The sequence below is a fragment of the Ceratotherium simum genome, chromosome 5, assembly GCF_057802395.1.
Source record: "Ceratotherium simum simum isolate JZ-2026a chromosome 5, ASM5780239v1, whole genome shotgun sequence".
NCBI classification, from domain to species: Eukaryota; Metazoa; Chordata; class Mammalia; order Perissodactyla; family Rhinocerotidae; genus Ceratotherium; species Ceratotherium simum.
The window spans coordinates 65308854-65334502 of NC_141904.1; the positions used below are offsets into that span (position 1 = coordinate 65308854).

Here is a 25649-nt window from a genome sequence, read left to right on the forward strand (position 1 = left end):
TTTCAATCACCCACAACACATAAGTCAACTTCAAGTTTTTGTCATTACGAGCAATGCTATAGAGAACATAGCCCTACATACATCTTTTAGGGGTTTGAGTATTTCCAGAGGATAGGCTTCTAGTGGTGGAAATGCTAGGTCAAAATGTTACCATTTTTGATGGGTTCTTCTCAAATGCTCTCCAAAAAGGCTGTCAAGTCATATCAAGACCATCAGTTAATGAACACTTTTGAATTTCTGCCAAGCTGATAAAGGGAACATACTCTCTCACTCCATTATTTCCTTATATGTTCTCTCAACTCCAGACAGTCTGGACCGTGGGCGGACATGGAATTTTCCTACCTCTAGGCCTTTGCTCCTGCTGTTCCCTCCACTTACAATAACATTCCATCCCACCTCTATAAATATCCTACTAATGACAAATACAGCCTCCTGGTAAGGCCTGTCCTGAGGCTGATCAACCAGATGACGTTTTCACGTCACCTTTTCCTCCTGCAAATGCCCACAGCACTGTTTATTTTCCCCACTGCACTCCCGCCCCATAACCTGAATCAGAGTCCACAGTCACCCTGTAAATCATGGAGACTCAGAGACAAGTGTCTACGGGCATGCACAGGCACCGAGTTGCACAGACCTAACCTGTCCTAATTTCCTTATCTGTAAAATGGGGATTTAAAATAGTACCTACCCCAAGTACCTACATTTTCCTATAATTTTGAAAATTATATGAGCAAATGTACAGAAAGCACTCAACATATGAGGAGATAAAGAAATGCTAACAATGTAATTTATTACTGTTTAATAGCAGAATTGATCCCTTGAGGGCATGCTTCATTCAACTCAGTCCTATGGAATCTAGCACATTAATCTGCACATAGAAATCACACAATACATGTGTTTGCTGAATGGAGTCTTTAACGTTGCTCACTGGATCAAATAATAATAATAATGGCAATTAATATGTATTGATCCATTACTATGTACTAGGCAGTCTGATGAATATTTCTCTTTTAATCCTCACAAACAATTCTATGAGGTAGGTACTGTACAGATAGAAAACCAAGCCTTGAAGAGGTTATAAATCTCACCCAACGCCAGAGGTGGATAGGGGATTCAGACCCACAACTGCCTGACTCGAGGCTATACCCTCAACAATTCCAGAGTCTATGCCCTTAAGCTGTACCCTACACTGCATCAAATATCACTAAGAAAGAGAAGTCAACAGAGTCCCAAGATCTCCTGGTCTTACTCACATACAAATTCTTTCATAGACTATAAATACCTTTATATACTTAGTGCAATCACTGTTCGGGCATCCCTATCTTGTACTCACCCATCTCCCACCAGATCTCCCATCCAACGAAACCAAATATTTACTTTAAAAATAAAATAAGCACAGAAGGCAGGGACAGATAAACAATCTTCTGGAGGAGGAATGCCAGGTCTCAATGGCAAGGTTCAACCAAGGCTTCTTCCAGTCCAGCAAATCTTGGACCTGACCCACATGGTAGCCCACAGGTCCAAGCACATATTCATACAGATCTACCGCAGTACGCTACCCTGAGACATACTGGGCATTGTGATAGTTTGGGGAACAATTCAAAAGTGAGCCTTGCACTTGATCACCATGTCAGGATCTTCTAGCCCCACAGCAGATTACTGTAAATCCTCGGCCCAAGGAGCCCTCACTACACTTAAGAAGCAGAGATACCATGCCTCATGACAGCTGGTTGGGCTCAGGACACGTGCAATTAATGACTGTTTATTGAATTCCAGCAATTTGTCTTCACATCTATAAATATGGCACTCTACTCTTTCTACAGATGAAGAAATTGAGACACAGGTATTACTAAGTAGCAGGATCCTGGATCACTTGAAAAGTAGAAATAAAATGGGACAGCCAGTAAGTGCAATGTTTTCCCTGCAACAGCCACACTGATTTGTTGTACCAGGTGCAGGGCTTCTCCTAACTGCCCCCGTCCTATGTGGGATGGCCTGTCTTGGTTCGGAAAAATGCACAAACGGAAGGACATAATGCACATGTACTAATTGATAAATGAAGACAGATGTGGTAAATCAAAATCAGCTCAGGACATGGCATCAAAGACCTGGATATAAAGCTCTGGCTCGGCCGACCCAGGAGAAGTTCATTTCCTCTTCAGTGACTGAAGATACAGCCAACCACCTCCCAGTGCTCATAAGAGCACCCATCATTCCTGGACCTCAGCACCTGGTTTGTATCCCAGCTCTGCCATTAACAGCAGTGGCAAAGAATACCTTCACTTCTCTGAGCCTCAATTTCTTATTCTGTCAAATGGGAGTGATTATAGTACCTATACTTCATAGAGTTGTTTAAGGAGTAAATGAGTTAATATAGAGCACTTACAGCAAAACATGGCACACAGTAAGGGCTATAAAGTTTACTGGAAAATGCCTACAGTATTTGCTATCCATCTATCTTTATACCAATCATTCTAGAATTCTAAAGACTCAGGAATCATTTATTTGCTCTGTAATCATTTGTAGCTTCCCACAGAGTGGTGACTAAATTCAGACTTCAAGCAAGGGATCTAAGGGAAATAACATGAAGACATAAAGATAGTGTACTTAGAATGTGTTTCTATCAAATCTGCTCCATATAACGTGGTCCAACAAATTCAGCTCTATAAAATCTAAGAGGATGTGGTAGTGCCAGGAAAGAAGATAAAAACCCAGAGTGCTAAACAGAAGTGTTTTGAGTCAATTACGCAGGCAATTCAGTGCCTCCACAAACCTAAAATCAAGTTATCAGATTCAAAAGAGGAAAACTGACTAACTTAATAATAACTATCATTTATTCAATGTTGCCTTTGCTCTATGTTCCATGCTGAGAGGTTCACTGCAACATTTTGTGTAATCCTTACAGCAACCATACAAGGAGTGTGTTGTTATCACTACTTTGCAGAAGTAAAATCATGCACCCAAGGCCACACAGCAAGTGAGCAGTGGGACTGGATTTGAACTGGACTATTTGAAATGCAAAGCCTGTGAGTATAACTAGTGAGACTATGGCCTCCAACCCAGAAAGGGGGAATGTTTGCCAGGTCAAAGCTGATGGTGGGACTGAAGTCCCTAAAACCAGATGATCAACATGCACACCCTTCACAAACTGCCCTGAAGTGCCAAAGAGATGACAAGGAAACACTGCTGGTGAAGTTCCACCCTGGGCTATACATTCCCCACCCTCGGAGCTGGAGACACGAGGCAAGTGGTGCTCCTGACAGACCTGGGGAGGTCAGGCAAAGCTGAGAAACGAAGAAAAGCAGAAGAGAGGATGAAGACTTCAAGAAAATCTAACTAAACCTGCTTCTGAGGGCAGTAGGAAGACTAAAGTCAAACAGAAAAAAGTGGAAACAACCCAAATGTTCACCGACAGAAGAATGGATAAACAAAATGTGGTATATCCATACAATGGAATACTATTCAGCCTTAAAAAGGAAGGAAATTCTGACACACACTTTGATATGGATGAACTTTGAAGACCTTGTGCTAAGCGGAATAAGCCAGACACAAAAGGACCAATATTGTATGATTCCATTTAGATGCGATACCTAGAATAGTGAGATTTATGGAAATAGAAAGTTTGCTGGTGGTTGCCAGGAGCTGGGAGAGGGAGGAGAGGATGGGGAGCTAATGTTTAATAGGTAGAGTTTCACTTTGGGAAGATGAAAAAGTTCTGGAGATGGATGGGGGGGATGGTTGCACAATAGTGTGAATGTACTTAATGCCACTGAACTGTACATTTAAAAATTGGTTAAAATGGTAAATTGTATGTTATGTACATTTTACCATAATTTTTTTTTAATTTGGTATCCTTTATTTATTTATTTTTCTCTTTTTTCTCCCCAAAGGCCCAGTAGATAGTTGTATGTCATAGTTGCACCACCTTCTAGTTGCTGTATGTGGGACGCCGCCTCAGCATGGCCGGACAAGCGGTGCGTCGGTGCATGCCCGGGATCCAAACCTGGGCCACCAGTAGTGGAGCGCACGCACTTAACCGCTAAGCCACGGGGCCGGCCCCCGGGCCGGCCCCTACCATAATTTTTTAAAAAGTCTAATAGAACCTTGCTAGGTCCAAAAGTGCAAGTTGCATCCCTAGAACAGTCTGAGGAAAAGACTGTGTTCATCAGTGCTGGAAGATGCAGGCACTTGTGTCTGGACCCGGGCAGGGCACAGCTGCAGACAGACAAACAGAAAAGCTCTGAGCTGCGATGAGTCAGGCTTCCCTGCACGCCCATCCCCCGAGGCACAGATGTCTCCTTTCCCTCGGAGGTGCCAGAGTGCAAGGAAGGGCACTTGACTTCCCGCCTTTCTCAGACCACACTCTGGAGGGTTCTGTACCCTGAACTGACACAATGGTGTGGTGCAGTCTGAAGGGGATCCCACCACGCGCCACGAGACAATAATGCAGTATCCTAGTGAAACCCTGGAGCATTTCCAAGCTGGAGGAAACCCATCGCTGTCACTCAATCAGCTGGCTAACCTGGGACAAGTAACAACTTCTTAAGCCTCAGAGTCTTGACCTCTAAAATGGGAGGATGGCGCACACACTTCACAGCTCATGCTGAGGATTAAAGACCATGCGCGTGTGGCTCTCACCTGAAAAGCACTAAACCTAGTTCTGCTATTGTTGGCATTGCTGGTCTTAGGCCTCTCTCCTCGGTTTTCACTCCCATACTTGAAGCCCCATAGGCAGATGATATGACAAGCTGGGGAGGTGAGGCCTGGAAGGCTTCCCAACTTTGACAAGGAAAGAAGACTGTTAGTCATGCACGAGGAAGCAGGAGAAAGCCATTAGAGAAGGCAAACAGTGAGGATGCGGGAACCAGCATGAAAAAAGAAAAAGCAAACATCTTTACTCTTCTCTGGGAGTTAATATCTGTAAATTGCTCTATTATCTTGGATTCATTTATTTTTCTTCCTTTTATCTTGGTCAGAGATGGGGTCCCTCATTATTGCTGGCTGTACTATATACACACACACAAACACACAAACAACCATGAGACAAAGATAAGGTTAGGACACTTTGGGGGAGGAGGGGATGTGTATGCACATTTGATGTTGTTATATTTTACAAGCCTAGAACAAAATATCTTCAACCACCACCCCCCCATACACACACACACACACACACACACACACACACACACAAGCAGCCTGTGTATATTTTCACATTTGTAACTTTCAGCTACCACCACTGAGGGGATATAAAAGCTGACTATTTTACTCCAAAGACTCTTACACCTGGTTAGCAGCATGTGGCCATGCTCTCTTTCCCTAAAGATGACATCTCCCTCTCTACTCCCAACCACGGTATTCAGAGCCAGGATTTGAACCCAATCTGCAATTCCAAAACTCTTAAGCACTAAACTGTATGGTCTCCATCATCATCATCATCATCATCATCATCATCATCATCATCATCACCATCACCATCGCTTTCTACAGATAAGGAAACTGAGGCACAGAGGGGCTAAGTATAGTGTCCAAGGTCACACAGCTGGTAAGGGGTGAAGCTGGAGTTGAAACCAGTGCAGCCAACTGTACCCACTAAGCTCTCTTGCTTCACATGGATCACCATCCCTTGTGGCCTGGGTTTCCAGTGTATCTGCTCCAGCCTTTGGTGGCCACTGATGGGGCTGGTGCCCTTCTTTGCATCCCCCTGCATTCTGAGCGCTCAGGGTCTTAATCAGCCACCCGAGCTCAGTCTCTCACCTCACTCAGCACAGTAAGGGTTGGTCCTGGTTACTTACCTCCCATTCTCCTCTTTTAAGTCACTGCTTGTCGAGTTTTGCCAGCAGACTGAAAACTTGTCTGCTCATCTCCCACTCTGCCCTTTGGGAATCCACAGTGTGTCTCCACAGCTCCCAGCACTGTTGAAAGCTACTGGTTAATTCTCAAATCCTCCCTGAGCCATTTACATATGTGAAAGTACCTACCCACCACAAGAAGGCAGCCACGTGGGTTGATTCATTCATTCATTCATTCATTCAACAAATGTTTATCCTGCTCACCTGCCAGGTGCCAGGTACTGCCTAGCCATAAGAATAGTACAGTATATGACTCAGGTTCCTGCTCTCAAGGTAATTACACTCCAGTGGGACAGATAATAAACAAAAGGGCTAATTTCAGATGGTGATGAGTGTTAAGACGGAAATAAAGTAGAGGGATGAAGTGGTGAGCAACTGGAGAGGGGAAGGTTCTACGAGAAGGTTACACTTGAGTCTGGACTAGGGTTTCTAAATCTTGGTGCTAGTGGCATTTGGGGCCAGACAATCCTTTGTCATGGAGGATTGTCCTGTGCATTGTAGGATGTTGAGCAGCATCCCTGGTCTCTACTCACACTATGCCAGTAGCCGCCCCCCCAGCTGTAACAACAAACTGTCTTCAGACATTGCCAAATGCCCCCGGGTAGGGAGGAGCAAAATTGCTCCCAGTTGAAAACCACTGGGCTTGAATAATACTTATCAGCATGAGCTCCCAAGTTAGAACCACGTAGAATTGTTGCTTATTAGCTGCTGAGTTGAAGCAAATTACCTAACCTAAGATTTGCTTTTTTCATCTTAAAATGGGTAAAATAATATCTACCTCAAAAGTTATTGTGAAGGGCCAGCCCGGTGGCTTAGCGGTTATGTGCGCGCGCTCTGCTGCTGGCGACCTGGGTTCGGATCCCGGGCACACACCGACGCACCGCTTCTCCAGCCATGCTGAGGCTGCGTCCCACATACAGCAACTAGAAGGATGTGCAACTATGACATACAACTATCTACTGGGGCTTTGGGGAAAAAATAAATAAAATTAAATTAAAATTAAAAAAAAAAAAAAGAACTTAAAAAAAAAAGTTATTGTGAAGAAAAATAAGATAATGTCTGTTGTTATGGACTGAATATTTGTTTCCTCTGAAATTCATGCATTGAAGCCCTAACCTCAGTGTGGCTACATTTGGAGATGTAGGCCCTAAGGAAGTAACAAAAGTTAAATGAGATGACAAGGGTGGGGCCCTGCTCCGATAGGATTAGTGCCCTTATAAGAAAAGATATCAAAAGTAAGAGGCAGACAACAGCAAGCCAGGAAGAGAGCCCTCAGCAGAAATCGAAATTTGTTGGCACCTTGATCACAGACTTCTAGCCCAGAACTGTGAGAAAATACATGTCTGTTCTTTAAACCACTCAGTCTGTGGCATTTTGCTACGGCAGCCCAAGCAAACTAATACAGATTTTCTGTAAAGAACCTAACACAGGGCTACAATAACAAAGGGTCAATAAATAACCCATCAGCTACTGAACTCACATCCAAGGAGTCCACTCTTGCCTCATCTATACTTAGTTACAATTGAATTTTCCATGGTATCTGTCCAATTTGACTTCTTCTAAATCCACCATCACAATGGGGTAGGTACAAGAATTGGGCATCGATTGGCTACTCTACCCAGCATCCATTCCAGCTCCTCTACCCTTCACCCTTCTTAAAAGCACCTACATGTTCCTTAAGGAACTATGTCTCCCCCACTGTAACAGTCACACGGCCCAGATAAGGACTGACCTCACACCCCTGCAAGTAGGCAATGATTTGCTTAAACCTCAATGACTAGTTTAGGGATTGCAGATGTAAGCCACTCAGCATACAGCTCGTGGCATGCCTCTGGGCCTCTCTCTCCTTGGCTGTACATAAGCAGGCATGTCACCCCTTTTGCCCTAGTCACCCATCTGCAAACAAGAAAAGCCATCCTGAAGCCAAAGCCAGCACAGTGAAGAGGGCACCACTGAGACAGTCAAAGCTGTCCCTTACAACATCTAGGCTGTGTCCTCACAAGTGGTGAGTATGGGCTGAAATCCAGCCCCTACTCTACTCCCCAGGCCATGCTGGGATGTGTTTGCCCAAAAGAGATATATTTTCTAGTTTGAACAAAGGCACTATATGGGCTAGTGGCAGCTCTGAAGCAAATCAGAAAAATGTGACCTGATCAAACCCTACCTGAAGCTCCCTCCTTCTTGTGAAATTCTTAGTTTCATGTGTCAGCTAATCCCCTTCGTGGGTTAACCCATCTGAGTTGTTTTTTATTACCTATAACTAAAAGCATCACGGTGATAAAATGGTTTATACAACCCCAAGGTAACTCAGAGCTTCCCTCTCTGTATAAAATATGCAAATTGAAATCATTTATTCAACATCTATTTTATTAGGTGCTGAAAACAGAGCAATCCACAGGAAAAACATCATCCCTGGCCTCATGGAGCATATCTGTTCCATATAAACTACTTCGTTTGGGAAAATCAGCACATTGCCATACACTGAGCTTCCTTAAGAAGACTGTCACCAGTAAACACATTGATAAAAAAGGTCAAAACGACACTTAAAAACTACCTATCCCAAGCTTTGACATTTAACAAGCATCAACTGCAAGTGTCACTCCAGCCTCTTCTTGGAGCAGCTGGACGTGACACCAAAGAACTCTGACGGTCCTCACCCTTTGTAATGGCATTGCCTCCCGCACTGTTCAATCCGCAGCCACTAACCACATGTGTCTTAGAGTTTAATCTAAATTAAAAATATATGTAAATAAAATGAAAATTTTCATTTTTATAATGTGGCTAATGAAACATAGCCACACTAGCCACATTACAAGTACACAATCTCCACATGTGGCTAGTGGATAAAATATTGGACAGGGTAGATAAAGAACATTTCCATCAACGAAGAAAGTTCTATTGGATAGGGCTGTCTTTCCTCCAGAGTTCTTCTTCTATTTTAAAAAGGCACATGTGGTGCCAAGGAAGAGGTCTCTAAATTACCAGACTAATGCTACGATCCTAAAGCAAGAAAATGACCTTCCCCATACACATATGCACACACCAGTATCTGCCACCCTAGAAGAACTAGTAGCTCAAATAACTCAATTAGTCTTTCTGTTCTTGACTCCTTCCCCCATCTATGTTCATTCAAGTGTAGAGAGGGGTCTGTTACTATCATTTATTAGGTAACTGGAATTGAAAAGGCCAGTATGTTAAAGCCTGGAGCCTCAAACTCCGGACTTTCCACAATCAGCCAGAATTTTTTTAAACACTGTGGATTCACAGGGCCTACCACCCAGGATTCTGATTCCACAGGTCTGAGCTGGGGCCTAGTGATCACCATATTTAATAAACACCCTGGATGATTCTCAATCAGTGGCTGTTTTGTGGACCACTCTTTGGAGTTGGGGCATCAGGACTCTGCTGGGCAGGAAGATACGAGTCAGAGTCACTATAAAGTCACCCCCAGATGTCCAAAGCTTGAAAACTCTCCCAGGTAATTCTGATGTACTTTCCATTCACTCAAAACCAATTTGTGGGCCACTGTTTCCAAAGCTGATCATTTTCTCCAAGCAGCTCTGCCTGCAATCTGTTGGCAGCCATCAGGTGAATATAAGTGCATGGTAACAGGTGCACAGGGCCGCAAATTTCCCCCACAGCCTTTTAACAATGTCTCTTTTCCCTCGGGAATTCACGCACAGGGTGACTCACCACATTTTATTAAACCCCGTGGATTGGATCCTTCCACAACAAAGACTCCAATAGTAACAACCAGCTATCATATTCCCAATAATGCCTTCTCACAATCATCTTTCTTTGAGATAATTATTTCACATAGAATAGCGTGCGCTTACATTTTTAGCTAAAATGTCTCAGAAAAAGATTCACATTGCTTAAGAAAGCCGGAGCCTTTCTTCCTTACGGCAGCATTTTCCCACAGGCTTAGAGAGACAGAAATAGGCAATAGCTACATGATTTTTTCCTTTGCTGGGCATCTTATTTCCCTGACTTTTCTCCTATAAATAATGATATATGTACAATATATCAATATTGAGACAACATTTTGGACTTTCTAAAGCATTTTTATATGCACTGTGGAAGTGCCTAACTGTGGCTTTGCACTATGGCATGATCCACTATGGCTAGAATTTTCTTTTTAACAAAGACCAAAGCTCAGGAATTTTATCAAGGATCGCCCAGCCCAAAACACCATGAAATATAAGCTTTTCCTGCAACATCTTATCCTTGAGTTTTTTGTTTTTGTTTTTGTTTTGCTGAGGAAAATTTGCCCTGAGCTAACATCCGTTGCCAATCTTCCTCTTTTTTTCCTTGAGGAAGACTGACCCTGAACTAACACCGGCGCCAATCTTCCTCTATTTTGTATGTGGGTCGCTGCCACAGCATGGCTTGACAAGTGGTGTAGGTCTGTGCTCGGGATCTGAACCTGTGAACCCAGGGCACCGAAGTGGAGCGTGTAGAACTTTAACCACTCGGCCACGGGGTTGGCCCCTATCCTTGAGCATTTTAAAGTAGAACAGAAGCCAAATATCATGACAACTTGGGGGAATTCTGGGTCACCCAAAAGTGGCTATCATAATGAAGGAAGTGAATCACAGCATACAGTGGTCTAAGCTGGAAAACTCTCCTTGGTTTTGTCTCACATCCAAAGTCCTAGATTACATATAAAAAATCCTATCTAAAATTTGAATTCCTAGACAGCCTATTGGAATGTCTTACTCTGATATGTGTATGGAGAGAGGGAAAAGGATGAGGGAAAGAGAATAGAAACACAGTCCAAATCCAAACCTAACAAAATCTGAACTCCATGCTGGCTTTTGCTGCCAACTTTATAGTTTTCATTTCATAGAGGCCCTTCCTTGCTTGGCTCCTTGGGAGAAAAACTGCACTGACTAAACTTCTAGTCTGAATTACCTGAGTCCCTCTCCCCATCCGATTGCTACAAACCTGGTGCCCAACATGAATTATGCAATGCACAACAATCCATTACACAGGCAGAAAGCAAGAAGGACTGCACTGGTTTTCAAAAAACAAAATTCTACCCTATAATGCCAGCCCTGAAGAACAGATGCCCACCGGTCTTAGAAGTTAATTGTGTTCTGAAAGCATCCACTCTTGGAGTAAAGGTTAGCGTCCTGATTTATCCCTAGAATGTCCAAACAAGTCGTGTTACTAGGGACTTTTATGCTATATTTAAAACCTCCCTAAGAGGTATACACAAAATTCATTCATTTTTTTATTTGTACAGCCACACGTTTCACAGTAAAATCACCTCAGAGTAGAGAATATATAATATTCCCAGTACATATTCACATAAATGTCATCATCAAGATGACATTTAGCACCCAGTTCTAAGACTCAGCAGCCCAGGACCCTGAGACAAAATATTCTAAGAATTATGATCAGCTGTTAAAATATACCTCTCCCCAGCTCCTCACAATTAGAAGGGGGGAAGCTGTCACCAGCTGGGCCTCAAATAAACTTACGTGGACCAGAGTGAAAAACTGGACCACTTCTGGAACTTGTTACTCGCTTCAACACACACTGATTGACCCTCACTGCAAGATGCTCACCATCCCGGGCCCTGAGAATACAGACAAGAGTAAGAAATGGGATTACTGAAGAGACAAAGTGTGAGAGACATCAAGTGAGAGAGACAAATACAAAACAAGAGGTTGCAAGCTTGTCGCCTCAGGACCAAATACGGCTCCCAGATTTGTTTTGTTTGATTCACCCGTGCTTTTGAAAGAACTTTGAACCAACATTTTTAAATTGGCAAAGGTCATTTTTTTTTTAACAAATTCAGGTTTCTGGATTCTCTTGAAAACTTGAAAAATCTGGCAACACTGGGCCAATGTTCCCTCCCACATGACGGCAACAGGCTGAAGCTGAGTGGCAATTGCTCCCTTTGAACAAGACATGCCCTTCCAGTTGACCCCAGTCCCCACCACTCCCTAATGTGTTTTATTTTATTATTTTTTTTATTTTTTTTTAATTTTATTTATTTTTTCCCCCAAAGCCCCAGTAGATAGTTGTATGACATAGTTGCACATCCTTCTAGTTGCTGTATTTGGGACGCGGTGTCAGCATGGCCGGAGAACTGGCACGTCAGTGCGCGCCCGGGCTCCGAACCCGGGCCGCCAGCAGTGGAGTGAGGCAGTTAGTGGGGGTGGTCAAATGTCAGAGTAACCACTAAGCTACGGGGCCAGCCCTCTAATGTATTTTAAAATACCTACTCAATATTTGAGCTTGCGATGTTATAAATAAACAATTCCAGTGCTAGGTAGTATCTGTTATAACCGAGATAAGTGAAGCAACACAAGACTCTCATATACAGGCAGCAGGGATATAAGTTCACACACTCTCTGAAAAGCAACATGCTGGTGGGGATAAAAAAATAAAATTCATGTGAGCCAAGAGTTCTAGACATCTATCTGAAGAAAATATCAAAAGAAGTTCACTAAAATATATGCATCAGGATATTCATCAATGTGTTGTGTAAAACAGGGAATCAAAAACAACCTGTTCATCCTCCAAGCATGGTTTAATACTTTATACCACATCCAAAAACTGATTCCACAGCCCATGAAATGGTAAAGTAGATCTATATGTAGTGTAGAAAAAAGTCCATGATATATTGTTAGGGCACAAAGAAACATCCCACCAAAACAGCATGTGTTGCATTATCCGATTTTCATAAGAAAAAGACCCTCCCCCCAAAAAACCTACCAACAAAAGGAAAAAAAAGTATGTGTGGGGGGGTGTGTGTTTATATATGTACGTGTCCGGATAAAAATAGAGTGTTAACAAATGTATTTCTCTAAGGTGGGATTATGAGCAATGTGGATACCTTTTCCTTTCATATTTACATCTTTCTGAATTGTACACATTGTTTAAATGGAGGAAAAGAAATTAAATTTCACCAGGAAAAAAACATAAGCTGTGGAAGCACAGACCAACTATGGATAGTGATTGACAGTCATACAACGTCACCGTACTATTTGAGTTTTTAAAAAATTAGAAACCAAAATCTAGACGCCTATGCTTTGTTTAAAAAAAAAAAAAACACATGCTCCAACACCAAAGAAAGTTCTTTAACAACTTCATCTTGAGTTTTGAATTCTTAACCAAGTCACACAGACTTAAACAGGCTGATAGTTGGAGGAGGAAATGAACATGCTCTCCCTATCAGATGTAAATTCTAATGCTTGGCCAAGAATCCAGGTGGTAAAATACTGAGTCTATTTAAATCAGGCCAAAGCGAATGCCTTTCGTGGCCGCATTACATAAGCAATAGGCTGAATGGCTGCACACATCTGGTCAGAATAAAGGCCCTCTAAGACCTTCATCACAATTAATTCAATATTTTCTCTACAGTTCAAAATGCTACAACAACTGCCAGACAACCATCTGAAATCATCACAGAAAAGTCAGACATATGGCTAAGTATATTTAATATGCCTTAAAAATAAGCCACGGATTTTCTAGCCAACAAGATCTTAGGCAAGAATTTTTTTTTATTTAGTTAAAAGTTAATGCCAACTCGTTACCCTCAAAAGAATTCAACAGATATTTCTTGAGCACCTACAGAGGGCAGAGATGACAAAGACATAAAACAGGAATGCTGCCTTCAAGAATTCACAAAACACAATCCAGGACGGGAGACAGACAGGCGAATCTAGAATTACAAGACACTATTGTGACTCTTGAAATCATGACGTGCGTGGGAAAAAAAAGAGCACAGAGGAGGAAGGAATCAACAGTGTTGGTGAGGGAGACCAGGGAAAACTGAAGAAGGCCAACAAGCAGAATTGTTTGAAAATATGTAGCAGCAGCCCCTGTGTTCTGGCTGATAAACACTTTGGGAATCCATTTTTAGGACTATCTTCAGTGGGGTCACCAGGTATGTTGTGCTGTCTCGGGCAGCAATAGTACAGCCTAAAAGAGGGGCATCCACGTGGACCCTCACAGCAAAAGGACATTAGGGCTTCAGACTATGGAGTCAGTACATTTCTAGTGTGGAAACCTCAGAACTGAATTTTGGAACCAGGCAGATCTGAGCTTAATCCCACCTGTCAGCCTCCTGGGGGCCAGGATAAATTACTTGACGTCTCCAGCTAATTTTCTCACGGCTAAAATGAGAGTGACATCATCTGCCTAGGCAAGACCCTAACCTGGGTCTCAGTGACACGTCAGAAGATCAATAAATAATAGTTATGATTATTAGTTTATCGCTCCTAATCAGATTCCAAGTGTCAACTATGAAGTTATACCTTAGAGCAGGGTTTCACAACCTCAGCCTTATTGCGTTTGGGACTGGATAATTCTCTGTTGTGGGGGCTGTATTGTGCATTGTGGGATGTTTAGCGGCATCCCTGGCCTCTATTCCCTAAATGCCACCACCCCCATCCTGAGTCGTAGCAACCAAAAATGTTTCCAGACATTGCCAAATGACCCTAGGGGGCAAAACCACCCCTGGTTGAGCACTCCTGCTTTAGAGGAATTCCATGATGGGTCTCCATTCCTCAACTGAAAATGATCACGGCTGCCTATGTAGGTATTTCAGTAAGTGGCACTTATGTGCCAAGCAGAGCACTATATGTTTTGCATACGTTTTCTCATTAAATCCTCACAACCACCCTACCAGGTAGATATTATTCTCATCTTCAACTGGGAGAAATGCCATTCTGGAAGGTTGACATGCCCATAGTGACACAGCTGGGAAGTGGCAGAGCCTGGATTTGAACCCAACGGGTCTGACTCCAAACTCTTATATCACCAAGCCCCATGGCCTCCCCAGCCATTCCTGATGTGGGAGTCCAGGTGTGTGCCAGGAAGATCAGAGGACCTCAGAGTCCAGTTCTCAAGAATCATCCTTGCTAGTACTGGCCTGCCTGGGACCCCCAGTAAATAGAGAAAGGACTTGTCCTCCCTCTACGCCCTACAGCAACCTGGGACCTGATGATAACAGTCATTAGAAACAATTCATCACCAGCGACAATGTGGGAGAAGTTCAGGCGGCTCAGATCTCCACCGACACACACACGATGAGTTCTGGAGGTTTCCTTCTTACTTGTCTGTACTAATCCAGTCTCAGCATTTTAAAAAAGTGGCATCTGAATCATGCAGAAAAATGAGGGTTTTTTCTAGACTTGAAAAGCTCTCCAGGGAACTGTGTATCGCAATCTCCATCTCTCATGAGACTCTTCTCTCTGGAGTATTTTCCAAAGGGGAACATCAAACAATAACAGATGCCAACATCTACTGAGCACTCACTATGTGCCAGGCGCTGTGCCATGTGGTTTACTTAAATCTCATCAACCTTGGAAGTAGGTATCATTATTATCTCCATTTTCAGAGAGGGAAATACTGGCACAAAGAGGTGATGTATGTCGCCCTAAGTCACCCAGATAATAAACTGAAAAGCCTGGCTTCTAATCCAGGTCAGCCTGACTCCAAAACCTGGGAATCTACAATACATCAATAAATTGATATTTGTGGATTTTACGAGCAGCACTGCAGTCCTGTTAACATGTATACAGCAATAATTTTAAACATGGCTCATAATCAGGGCATAATTGCCTTTTAATTGTACCATCATGCCACTGCCATAAAAGAGCTTCGAGTCTTGTCTCACAATGGCTAAAAGATTTGCCTTATTGTGGAAAACGTAACTACCTCCCATTAAAAGCACACACAAATGCCTCCTCCGGCAACAATGGTGGGGTTGACACCTTAGCTGGGAGAATGTAATTCTCTTACATAACTCAGTCTCACAACACTGGAGATGGTAACAGAAAAAGTCTATGCACACAGCTGACAGTGCCCAGAACGACCTCTCACAGTCCATTTGAGGGTGAGAGAGTTTGCAAAGTTCCCTGACACACTCAGCCCAGTGCTGCCCTAAGCTGGTAATATGAAGACCAATTGAAACAGGCCAGCAACGCTCATTGTCTTCAAGAATATTCCTAATTCAATCAGCTAAGCTCTATTTAGCCCCAGTCACAGACTGCAATGTTTAAACCTTATCAAGTTTAATGTGATCTATCACAAATTAGTACCTACATTTTCAGAGACTTTCAAATACTGGAATTTTCAGAGCTTAGGAGAGATTTATTCCAATTCTAACTTGGAGAGTGGACATTCAACAAATACTTGAGCAAGTATTATGCACCAGGCACCGTCCTCGGTACTGGGGATGCCACTGCGAACAGATCAACAACACACCTGCCTCCCAGAGCTTACAGTCTATCTAGAAGGAAAGACAAAATAAGGAACTTACTGATTTTGAAATGATCTACAGACTATGGAGTAAAATAAAGCAGAGACAGGGAAGAGGGAATGACAAGTGGCAGTGGAATTATGGCTTAAATAATGTGGTCAGAGGAGGTGTCACTGAGAAGGTGACATTTGGGAAAGACATGAAGATCAAGAGGGAGCAAGCCTTCCAGATGTCCAGGTGGGGACTAGCAGGCCACGGATGGGGAGAGAGAAGAAATGTCATGGCCAGATCACGGGGGGCCTTGCGAGTCACTGTAACGACTTGGGTTTTCACTCTGAGACAGGGCCTCGAGAAATGACTAAGTAATGGATTACTCCATTCTTTAATTACTTGGCTATAAAAAGAGAAGATTATTATTTAATCATAAAAGACACTGTTCAACTTACATCTTCTAATTTTGCTAGATGCCTTCAGAAAGGCTGACATCAGAACACACTGCACCCTCCAGAGGACACCTGACTATAAAGTAGAAGTCCATATGATAGGTCCCTGACATCCAAGGGGGTTCAGCTGTGGAAACACCAAAACAAATTCATAATTAATGCTATATCAATGCAGACATCCATAGGGGTGCAGGACAGCAAAGCTCCAGTGTTTACTAGGGATTTTTCAAGGTTATAGATCTCACATATGAGCTGCATAAAGACAGGCAGGAACGTGGTAACCTAACCTACTTTTTTAGGATGTGAACGTCAGCCCTTAACGAATTTGACAGCCTTTATTCTCAGTGTATACAAAATCAGTATATCCTGTTACACATATATACAAACTCAAGGAAGGGACCACTACATCAGAGACCGGTGTTTTGCATTAAATAACCATCGTTTATAAAGCAACATCCTTCATGTAAACCCTTGCGGTAAGGAGATGTCAGAATGTTTTCTCTTATAAACCACTTAATTCCCCTTGGTGGATATCATCAATTCTGCCAACCGAAACTAGCTGGGTAATGAATGCCAACAAATGCAGTGAGCCAACTGTATGCCATTGCATCATAAGGCCAAGTTAATCTATTTTTAAATAACACAGCCATTGGCAAAAGGTGGCCACTGGAAACAATGGACAAGTTGGGTTGCCTGTCCTTGCATTATTTTTTGTAAAAGCTGTGGAATGTTCCATAGGGTAACCTAAAAATATCCTTCGGAGAGTGGTCTTTTGGCACCAAGAACAAAAACAGATTGATTTTTCAAAGTTTAAGTTAAGAAAAAAAAAAAAGACAAACACAAAGCACAATTTAAGAGCAAGAGAGGACAAAAATCAGACTGTTTTCTGTAGCAAAGATCTGATTTGCTGTTGGCTGGGAAAACTGTACACGGGGACAATTCTACAAGAAAATGGAGGTAAAGTGTCATTCTTACGGATGTTGACGTAGAGCAGGGCCCACATCAACACCAAAGTCCCTCATCATCCTGCCTGCTGACCATCTGAAATTTTACTTAAACTCCAGTTAGAGAGTCAACACGCAGAAATAGTCAAATATAATTCATTAAGCCTTGTCGGTCATATATTTATTTATAGCTCAGTATAAATTATTAGACACAGGGAATCAGCTGATTGGAAGATCCGGTGACGAGAAAATGAACATATTAGGACCCTAAATGAGAAGCAGTAAAAGGTGAATAAGGAGAAAGGGGGGAAGACGTTGTAGATGGCCTAGTCTGTACTCATCATCTGAATAAGAAGCGACAGTGGAAAATTGAGTCACACATCCAACAACTTTTCCTGAGCACCTATGATATGCTGGGAACTATTTTAGGCCCTCGGAAATAGAGGGGCGAACAAGTGAGATAAGCTGCTTCTTTTCAGGGACCTTACATTCTAGCGGGAAGGGAGACAGACAATAAAGAAGAAACAGAAGAAGACAATGTGAAATTGTGACAGGCTATGAAGACAAAACAGGATGAGAGGACGGCACGTGACTCTGGGAGCTCTCTTATATGCAGTCAGTGGTGTGCTGCGGCCAGCCCATACTGGCTCTGGAGAACCGATCACAGGCATCTTTTCCCAACTCCAGTGATGCTACAAATCAGGGTCTCCCCTCTATCAGAGCTGGTTAAGCGTTTAGCAGCACACCACTGGATGAGGAGCTCAAAGACGGTCTCTCTGAAGAGACACTGAGAAGAGGAGTCAATCTTGTGACCATCTAGGGGGCAAGAAAAATCAAGCCCAGAGACCCTGAAGCAGAACTCACAGAAAAACAAGACAAGGCACTGTGTTCTAAAATGAGAGCAGAATTATTTTGTTCCAGAGCTGTTATAATATATCCTAATTGGTCAAAATACACAACATCAAAACAAAACACAAAAGGGCACAAAGAACTATATTCAATTGTATGTGGTCATAATTCCCTCATTACCGTGAGGGGAACGGTCTGGTGGCGGTGTCGTGGTTTTTAAATTGCATCTTATTTATGGTCTCCATTCTGTCTATAAAAAAGTGGAGGGATAGTTTCAGTTCCTGGGTAATTTGCAAAACCACAAAAATCACCTACAAAAATATGTAGGCATGACCTATAATATGACCAGTTTGGGAAACTACAATCACACCACTTTAAACTTTTGGAGTCTGGGTTATTCATGGAATCGCAGCATTTTACGAGTGCAAAAGACCTGAAGGGGCAAACCCATTTATTTTCAGCAAGAAGAAACTTAGGCCCAAACAGAGTGACTTGCCGGAGATGACAGCATTAGCTGGTAGAGCTTGTTCTGGAACCCAGGTCACCTGCCTCATTTGATGTCAGCTTCTCAACATCAGTCTATACCCTAGGGCAGTGGTTCTCACAATGAACATGCATCAGAATCACCTGAGGGCTTGTTAAAAACACCCCTCAGGCTCCACCCGCTGAGTTTCAGAATCCAGTAGGGCTGGGAATCTGTATGTCTAAGCAGTTCCCCGGTGAGGGTAACGCTACCAGTCTGGGGACCCTACTTTGAGACCCACTGACCCAGGAATTAGGAGCATGAGTTTTGGAATCCAACATACCTGAGTTCCAGCTCTACTTCTGCTACTTGTGTGACCCTTGGAAAAGCCACCCAAATTCTCTGGGCCTCAGTTTCTGATATCCGAGTCCAGTCGTGAGGAATAGAGAACAAAAAGCCCATGAAGCACTAGTCATCCAAGGGCCTGGCACATTCTAAAGCAAGGGCTTAATAAATACTAGCTACATCCTAGAGCAAAGTTTCCTTAATTATTCTTTTTCTTTTTCCACATACACTAGAATGGCTAAAATTCAAAAGATAGACGAGATCGAAGATTGGCAAAGATGTAGAGCAATTGGAACATTATAGCAGCTTTATTCATAATAGCCAAAAATGATAAACAGTCCAAACGTCCACTGACCAGCAAAAATAGAAACAAACTGGTATATGAAGACAATGGAGTGCTACTCAAGAATAAAAAAGAACAACGATACACATAGCAATATGAAATCTCCAAAATACTTTGTTTTTTTTTTTAATTTTATTTATTTTTTCCCCCAAAGCCCCAGTAGATAGTTGTATGTCATAGCTGCACCTCCTTCCAGTTGCTGTATGTGGGACGCGGCCTCAGCGTGGCTGGAGAAGCAGTGCGTCGGTGCACGCCCGGGATCCAAACCCAGGCCGCCAGCAGTGGAGCACACGCACTTAACCGCTAAGCCACGGGGCCGGCCCCAAAATACTTTGTTGAGTGAAAAAAGCCAGACACAAAGGAGTACATACTGTATTATTTCATTTACATGAATTTCAGTAATAGACAAAACTAATCCATGGTGAAAGAAATCAAACAGCCTTTGCCTCTGGAGGAGGTGGGGGGAACTGACCAGAAAAGGACATCAGGGAAATTTCTGGGGTATGGAAATGTTCTACACCTTGATTTAGGTGAAGATAACATGAGCATATGCATTTATCAAAATGCATCAAACTATATACTTAAGATCTGTGCATTTTACTATAGGTAGATACATACTTATAAAGTATGTATATACATAAGCTTTATTATATATACAAAATAACATATATGTATATGAAAATCTTTTTGGCACTTTGTGACAAAAAACTGTCTTCTCCATTTAAAATGAACCCATTCCAACCTGGGAGATCCATCTAGCTTGATTCCTTCACAATCCAGTCTTGCTTCATATAATACCATTTGCTACAGACTATTTTGGTCTGTGCATCTTTGCAGAGAGCTGCCACGAAATAGAAACAGCAGAATTTTCTCCCACAAGAAGACCGTGACATTTCCATACAGACAACACCCAGCGTGACCCATGTCCCTGGGAGTGGCTAGCTCAGGGTGCAGACAACACAAAAGTAACATTTTCCTCTACCATGTACCAAGTATGAGCCTACCTAATATGATTAAAATGAAGACACTAATGAAGACACAGGAAGATCAATTCTGTCGTATACTTTAAATCACATTCTCGATATGAAAGAGGGAACAGACGACTGGTGACATGCTTTCTAGTGCCATCTTTCTTTAATAAAGACGTCAGAAGAGCCAACAATTTTAGGTTAATTATTACATGAAATAGTAGCTTTCACACTGTAGTGGATTCCAGGCCATTCAAGTGTCCCCATCCACATCTTTATTCTACCCTATTACAAGGAGAACAAGTAGATTTACACACACACACACACACCCCCCTGCTATGAACACTCCTGTGAAGCACAGAGAATAGTTCTGGGTGAAGGGAGGTTACACTTGGAGACAGCACAGTTTCCCTCTAACCCAGAGGTGTCCAATTCCAAACACACCTGATCATGTGACCAACCTTCCTAAGTTCCATGATGAGGCAGCCCTGGGACAACGCCTCCCTGATCTTTGATAACTGGTGGAAAGAGGAGGATCAGCCACATTCAGCTTCATGCCCACTGAAAACAGGTCCCCATACAGGACCCATTAGACACCAGTAGACTCCCCACCAGATGAGCAGGTACCCCTGCTGTCCTTCCTCCAGCCCCTTCTCCAAAATGCCCCTGAACTGAGAACCGTAGCTGCTCCCATCAAATGCTTTGACACAGTATTTTCTCTACAGTTCTATCAAGTCCTAATAATCCAGGTACTGGCATTAAATTCATAATGCAGGTTCCTGACAATAAAGCTACACTTAGAAATAAATAACTGCTTAAATTCAGTTTAAACATAACAATAATAGCTCATCTTTATTGAGCATTTACCATGTGCCAGGCTCTGTTCTGCTCTTTCCACTTATTAGCTTATGTATTATCCATGGAAGAGGCAGTTTACAGATGAGGACACATTCTCAGGTGAGTCAAAGTGTTGGACCTCAAGCAAAGCCTGGGGAGATGTGCAGTGAATGAAGCACAGCCTCTTCCTTCAATGAGCATACCACCTTGGATGGAAATGAGGGAAGGGACCTAACTCATAGTTCAGAGCAAGTAAAAAACTACAAGGTACACACTAGGGGAGCCCAGAGGAGGAAGGCATGTTCATTGTGGCAGGATGCTGGAGGGCTTCTTGGAGGAGGTGTCCAAGTGGAAGATGAAGACATAAATGGAAAGAGTTTTCCATAACTGTCAGCTCCTCAGCTCCCAAAGCTACTAAAAGGCCCAATTCTCCCTGCCCCCTCCTCCGCTGCATCTGGAACAGGCCTGTTTCCAGGAGGACCAGACCAGCTCAGCTCAGCTCAGCCCAGCCCAGCCCAGCCCTCCTTTCCTTTGACACATTCCTCTAGCTGCTGCTGCCCTTCCAGGCCTGCAGGCACATATGGGAACTTTTCACCACGCTCAACTTGGCCACCTCCTCTGGTGCTTTCATGCGGGCGAAGATGCATCATAACGCTTGGTCCTACAAGTGATCCCTTTAATGGAATCGAATCCTTCTCTGTTGGGCTGACATAGAAACAGCCACTTGCCTGTACCAAACTGAGATATAAGGGACTCTCCACCACCAGCAGCCACCATAGAGGTCATCACTCCTCTACAAGCTTCAGAGAGAGGAATTCGCTTCCACTCCCTCCTCACGAGTCAGCCCCTCCAATCCCCCAGGGTCATCCCCCTACCTCCACCTCCTCAGTGCTTAAGGCTCTGCGGCAAGGGCTCAAACCCTCACTTTTGGTATCTGTGTGACCTTGGGCAAGTAACTTAACTAACGCCAGTCCCAGTTTCCTTATCTGTAATATGGGGTTTATAAGAACAACTCGCTCTCAGAACTGTGAATCAGAACAAGGGAGTGCAAGCAAAGCATTTGACACAGAGCCTGGCACGCAGGAAGCTAACAGTGAATAGCAGCTACCATTATCATCATCAACGATGGTGGTGGCAGCACAAACCTGGGCTTGATTTGCGCTGAGAGAGAAATACCCCCTCTCCCCGCCCCCCACGCCCGGGGCTGGGCCACACGGTGGAGACACATGCGTCATCTGGCTGTAAGGTGAATGCAGGATCTTCAGGCCGCGGGCTTAGGAACCACCAGGCAGTCAGGCCCCAACCCACCTGGAGGGGTGCAGGGTGAAGCCGATTTTCTGATGGAGGTTCAATAACTCAAGACCCTCTCCTCGTTCATACCCATTCTCCAGGTCTGGAAACAGACAAGTGGCAAAAGCACGCAGCAGTTTCCCCTGGCTGCATCACTCCCTCAAGGAGCCCAGAAAGCGTCCACCTCCGCCCCTGCCTCAGTTCCCCCACTCTCCAGGCGCAGGCGAAGCCGCGCTGCACTTGGTGGCTGAGATAACAGGTTGGCAAACCAGGGCTGGGAAACATCTCCCGCTTCCCTGCGCAAACCCAACCCCCTCTTCCCAACGCAGGTGGGCAAACAACCCACCACCTCCCAACAACTCTGCGTATTTCACCACGACAGGGCGCACGGCCTCAACTTCCCCTCTTCGCCCCGTTCGGAGGAGGAAAGCGCGAAATCGAGATGGTGGGGGGAGCGCACTCCGAAGACCGCTCCCCTTTTCTGGGGACGCCTCCCAGACACGCGTCCCGTCCTACCTTGTCTGACGGCTTTGAAGGTGACGGCCTCCTTGCAGCTGTCGATGACTCCCAGCACGTCATAGCGGGGCAAGCCGGACACCCGGATCCCCTGCACCTCCAGAAGCAGCTCCCCCTCGCCCAGTCTCGGGCCCTCGCCGCCGCCGGGGAGCCCCGCCGCCTCGGCCGCCGCCACCGCTCCGACATACGGAAACTCCCCGTTCTCCGCGCCCCCCAGCACCGTCACCCCCAGCTCGCCCTGGGGTCCCCGCTTCACGGTGCATTCGTGAACCTTGCAAGTCCAGTGGTTCTTCTTCTGGATCACTTTCGACATGATGAGTTACACCCCTCCTCCCCCCCAAAAAAATAATAATAAAATGAGAGACAGGTGCCCCCCACAGCACAAGCCCCCAAGCCTCCGCTGGTTCATGGGAGAGGCATCTCCCCTCAAGTAACGCAACGGGAGAGAGAAACTTGGCAGCCCCGCTCCCCTGCACACACTCGCGCACTCAAGCCATCATAAAACAAACTTTCTGGGCTTCCCCGCGAGTCCTGCACAAGCGCCCGCGAGCTTTGTCTGCATTCCGGCGCCTCTAGGTCCACGTTCCGGCGCCCGACCGTGCTCTCCCGATCAGAGTCCACTCTGCGCCGCTCGGGTTATTTTTTTTTCCTTCCTTCCTTTCTTTCTTGCCTCTTAGAAACGCGGTGTCGCCTGTTTGCCTCCCGCCTGGCTCGCCTTTCCTCGTTGGCGGGCTGTTCCTGAGGGTGAGGGAAGCCCTTCCAGCCAGTTGCTGGGAGCCCTGGAGACGCGGTTGCGGAGCGGGGGTGGAGGGGAACAGGAGGGAAGCGCCTGCGGCCCCTTTAAGCAGATACAAAGGCTCGGCTTGTTTTGTTACAGTTCATTCTATTCCGCGCCGCCGAGCGCAGCGGCCGGCAAGAGGAGACGCGCGCGCATGCGCCCCGCGGCCGCCTGCCGACCGGCCCGCCCCACCCCGCCTTCCCAGTGGAAGAGATTCCAATGTGCTTCCCATTGGGTCCTAAAACCGACCCTCAGAAGACGGCAACTTACTGCCTTTCTTACACCTCTTTTATTCCTCCTGCTTATCTTGCAGTGTCCTAGACTCAAGAAATCCCTTTGGGGCTAGGGGGACGCGCACGTGTTTTACTCCAACTGTTTGCAACTTTTGATATATGGGCAATCTGGCTTTGGCATTTTAAAACCATTTCAAACAGGTGGGGGTTGGGGAGGCTCGCACACTCACCCTCGCGCTCACACTCACGCACACATGCACGCGCTCACGCCGGCCTAAGCCTCCTAACCGCCCTCGGCCAGTGGCTGGCCACGCTGTCGGTCACCCAGCCCGGCTTGTCCGCCGCCACCCGCCACATTTCCCTCTAATACCCCTGAGCCTGATCCGGAGGCGCGCGTCTGCTCCCCGCCTGCTCTGCGTCTGCGGGTTCGGGTCCTGGAGCGGCGTCAGCCAGTGTCTCTACGACCCTGGGGGATGGGGGCGGTGGGGGCCCCCTGGACCCCCTAACTGGGATCCCTGTTAGCGTCACACACTCCCACACACACATACCCGCACCCTTAAACTTTGGGGCGAACTTTTTAGGACCCACGGAAAACGATAGGCGAGGGAAAGAAGCCAAAAGACTAGAAGGCGATCGGGTCTTCCACCCAAAAGGGGGTCTAGCTTTTTAACTGCCATTCCAGCAAAGACTTCTGGAGCCAGTCATCTGTCCCGGGCTCAAGTTCCTGGCTGAGCCAGGAAGCCTTCGGACCCGCCGAGGCCAGGAGATAAGGCTCACCCCCGGGTCTGGGATCTGCACTCGGTGGGGCGTGGGTGCAGCAGCCACCTCTCGCAATTCGCAGCCCGGGGGTGGGTGTAGAGAGAGCCTTCACCTCTGGCGCCGGCCTGGAGCGGGGGTAGAGCCAGCATCTGTCCCGGCGAGGTTGCGGAACGAACTTGGGGGCTGCGGACCTAAAAAAGAGCCTGCACCAGGAAGGCTGCCCACCCCAGATACTCCCCAAATCGGCCTGGGCGGTACAGTCTCCCGAACAATTTCGTTTTCTTAGTGATTTATAACTTGTTTGTTCATCTTTGGTCACAGGAGAGATTCCAAGTGCTAAATAAGGGAGGTAAGTGGAAGGGATTCAGAAGCGATGGGATGCCGCAGCAGTGGGGGGTGAGAGCTGGGGTTTGCGGTTTGGGTTCCCATTGGTCCACTCTCTGTGTGACCTTGAGCAAGCTCTGTGACCCCTCAGAGCCTCCATTACTCCCCTGTTTTGTGAGTATAACAATACCTCACAAGGTTCTTGGGAGTATTGCATGCGAGAACACTTGTAAAGTGCCCAGCTTGTAAAATGAATCCTTGTAAAGTGGCGTATAACTTACATTATTATTAGCAGTAGTATTTAGAAAGAGAATTAGGAAATCATTTGGAGTTTCAAGTTAGATGATGATAATTATAATTCATCCCCACCTTTCTAAAGATTAAAATATGTAGGCGTACATTTAAATATTTTTAAAGCACTGTAGGGTGCTAGTCTAAGCTAATAAAAATAAGTGAAGAATGTTGATGCTTCTCTCTTGGGATGTC

General features: G+C 44.9%; 1 protein-coding gene across 15 annotated transcripts in view; it reads right to left on the bottom strand.

Annotated features, from left to right (window-relative positions):
• Nucleotides 1–23413, bottom strand: part of MAGI1 (membrane associated guanylate kinase, WW and PDZ domain containing 1) — a 623132-nt gene extending 599719 nt beyond the window's left edge. For all 15 annotated transcript variants that reach the window (XM_087431290.1, XM_014793604.2, XM_014793572.2 and 12 more), the window contains exon 1: nucleotides 23070–23413. In XM_087431290.1, the coding sequence (XP_087287416.1) occupies nucleotides 23070–23382 (313 nt within the window). In that variant the 5' untranslated portion in view covers nucleotides 23383–23413. The remainder of the gene's footprint in view (nucleotides 1–23069) is intronic.
• Between the last annotated feature and the right edge of the window lie 2236 nt (nucleotides 23414–25649).